Genomic DNA, 2,924 nt, shown 5'->3' on the forward strand with positions numbered 1-2,924 from the left:
AAAAAAAAACACAAAAAATGAATTTCTTCAAAAACATTTTAGGATTTGGAACAAATGAAGTTAAAAATGAAGGGAATGAAATACAACTTGACATCATTAATGGAAATGATATCAGTGATGAAATAAGCAACAACATCCAAGGAGATAAAGTAATAAGTGTTCCACCCATTGATACAATCCAAGGATATGAATATACCCTTCAAACATTATATTATTCAGTACATTCAAAAACAAAGATACAAGAAGACCAAATAATTCCTCTTCAAAATAATATTAACCTTGCAATTCAACTTCCTTTATCAGATAAAGAACTGCTTATTGTAACAAATATTAATCCAATAAAAAAAGAAATAGACAAAAATATTAACTTTGATATTTCATTTAATACTTGCTTTACCATTGACCAAGAAGAGTGGGGTGTTGCAGTAAAACAAGCATTTGAAAAATATCTCAATTGTATTGCTGAAAAATATGATAATATTATCAGAATTCAAAAAGAAAAAACAAATAATCCAGTTAAAGAATATCCATTAACAATGTTATTAAAGAAGATTGAAGATATTAGTGGATATACAATTAAATATGACTCTTTTAATGATGCTTATAATGGTACAAAAATGATAACTAGAAATGATTTATTACATACAGGTGATTGTATTGATATTACTGTGAATGGAGAAATTATTAGTGGATGGTTAATTTCAAAGGCAGTATGTATTAATGAATTTAATATTATTCCAATAAACCAAAACATAGGAATTATTATTAATGAAAAAAGTAGATTAAGAATACAGAAGAAAGAAAACAAAAATATTGTTTCCATAATTATTCAGACAGATGATAATTAAATTTTTTAATAATCCAATAATCCCATTTTACCATCAAAACTACCATAAACAATTTGTTGTTTAGTAGGATTCATTGAAATACATCCAATAATTGATTTTGATACTTCTATATAACTCTGATTTTGATTTATGAGATTATATTGATAGACTTTACCTGTTTCATCCCCAGTAAACACTATTTTTTTATCAAGAGATATTTCATTATTAATTCTAATTCTTTTATTAATATGAGTATTATATGTATGAATTATCTTCATATCTTTTCTATTATAAATATTAATTGATGAATCTTCTATACTAGATAATGCAACTGTGGTAGAATTAATTATTGATAAAGATGTTAAAGGCTTTTTAATATCATCAGACACAACTAATCCTTTTCTTAAGTCATAAACTCTAATAAATCCATCCATAGATCTTTTAAATGAATAAATTCTTTGTGATTCAAAAGAATGGAATTAACAAACGTTGTAAATAATTGAGTATCTTCTATCTTTATAGAAGTGATAGAATCTTTTGCTTGATTTAACGACATAAGAGGAGTATTTGATTTTGAACCTAAATCCCATAATTTAACTTTCATATCAAATGAACCTGATGCAATGACATTGTACTGATTATTAAATTCAATACAATTAATTTTTGCTTCGTGTTGTCCATATTTTCTTAATACTGAACCTGTCACAACATCAATAGAATAGATATTAGTATCATTTCCACAACAAATTATATTTCCATTATCTCTTGTTATTTTAATATCAAGTACTTCCTTACAAGGAGAGGAATAAGTTTTAATAAGTTTTTTACTCTCAGTGTTATGTAATCGAATAACTCTTTCATCACCACCACTGACAATGTATTTTCCATTTAATGTGAATTGAGTAACAAAAATACCACCATTATATTGTTTAAACTCAGATGTTTTCTTCATATGTTTATTTCAACCAAAACTTCAAATACAAATTAATGCAAATTCGTTTTTTGTTTATCAAATAAACCCTAAAAAAACGAAATAAAATCAAAAAATTAGGCTTTAGTAACTGGAGTTTCTTCTTTTTGCTCTTGTTTCTTATAAGCTTTGAAAACTCCAATGGCTCTTTCTTTTTGAGTAGTTCCGTTCAACTTTTCAACTGCAGCCTTTTGGTCTTCAGCAGATTTAACTTCAACAAATCCGTATCCCTTTGATCTGACATTTCCTCTATGGTTGTAGGTAACAACTTTAGCACTAACAACATTATGTTCTTTGAAGATTTCTTTAAGATCTTCATCCTTAATAGCATATGCAAGGTTCTTAACAAAGATAAGATTATCTGAAAATTCGGTTGGTACTTCTTTCTTTTCTTTCTTATTAACTCTGCTTCCATTAGTCTTCTTTCCAAAGTGTTTTCTAGTGAATCTTCTTGCTCCAAATCTTCTTGGTCTATATCCACGTGGTCCTGCAGTAGTCTTCTTTTCTCCTTCACTACCTTCTTTTCTTTCCTTTGGTGGTCTAGCAATTTCAACTTTAAGTTTTCTTCCTTCAAACTCAACTCCATTAGCAGCTACAGCCTTCTTAGCATCTTCTTCTGTTTCATATTCAACAAAAGCAAATCCTCTTGAGTATCCTCTGAAGATCATAAGTTTAGCTTCTTTGATCTTACCAAAGGATTCAAAGTGGGTCTTAAGATTCTCTTCAGTAGTCTTGTAGCTGAGGTTTCCAATGTATAACTTAGTCATTAGTTAGGTTTCAGTTTGATTTTGTAGATTTCCCTTTTTTTTCTTTCTTTTATATAGTTTTTTCTATTTATCTTCTAGTTTCTTTCTCCTTTATTATATCTTCTAGTTATTTTATTACTTATTTATAGTTCTTATCCAGTTCTATTCTGGAAGAACATAATCCTTTGAGTCTTGAGTCAAAAAGATTGTTCATATAGCCAATGACATCAACTATATTTAGTTCTCTTCAAAACGAAGAGAATAATACATCAGTCTCGTCATCAGTTTTAATCATAACATTATTTTATTTCTTTTAAACTACATGCATCAAGTATAAAGATAATAATATTAATTATGGGTCTATTAAATGACATTTTTTTT

At 27.3% G+C, this 2,924-nt stretch overlaps 3 protein-coding genes across 3 annotated transcripts; 1 reads left to right on the forward strand and 2 right to left on the reverse strand.

The window, feature by feature from the left end:
- Positions 1-17: 17 nt before the first annotated feature.
- ENU1_010260 (hypothetical protein) lies at positions 18-848 on the forward strand (the record flags this gene model as incomplete). Its single annotated transcript, XM_008856656.1, has 1 exon — positions 18-848. One exon carries the CDS (start codon positions 18-20, stop codon positions 846-848), a length of 831 nt encoding a protein of 276 aa, XP_008854878.1.
- A 5-nt stretch (positions 849-853) lies between these two features.
- Positions 854-1,779, reverse strand: ENU1_010270 (WD domain, G-beta repeat-containing protein; the record flags this gene model as incomplete). Its single annotated transcript, XM_008856657.1, has 2 exons — positions 854-1,265; positions 1,316-1,779. The coding sequence occupies 2 exons, from the start codon at positions 1,777-1,779 to the stop codon at positions 854-856; spliced, it is 876 nt and encodes a 291-aa protein (XP_008854879.1).
- A 95-nt stretch (positions 1,780-1,874) lies between these two features.
- Positions 1,875-2,564, reverse strand: ENU1_010280 (enhancer binding protein-2, putative; the record flags this gene model as incomplete). The annotated part of the gene is made up of 1 exon (XM_008856658.1): positions 1,875-2,564. One exon carries the CDS (start codon positions 2,562-2,564, stop codon positions 1,875-1,877), a length of 690 nt encoding a protein of 229 aa, XP_008854880.1.
- Between the last annotated feature and the right edge of the window lie 360 nt (positions 2,565-2,924).

This window comes from Entamoeba nuttalli (assembly GCF_000257125.1).
Source record: "Entamoeba nuttalli P19 unplaced genomic scaffold asmbl_2126, whole genome shotgun sequence".
Lineage (NCBI taxonomy): Eukaryota > Evosea > Mastigamoebida > Endamoebidae > Entamoeba > Entamoeba nuttalli.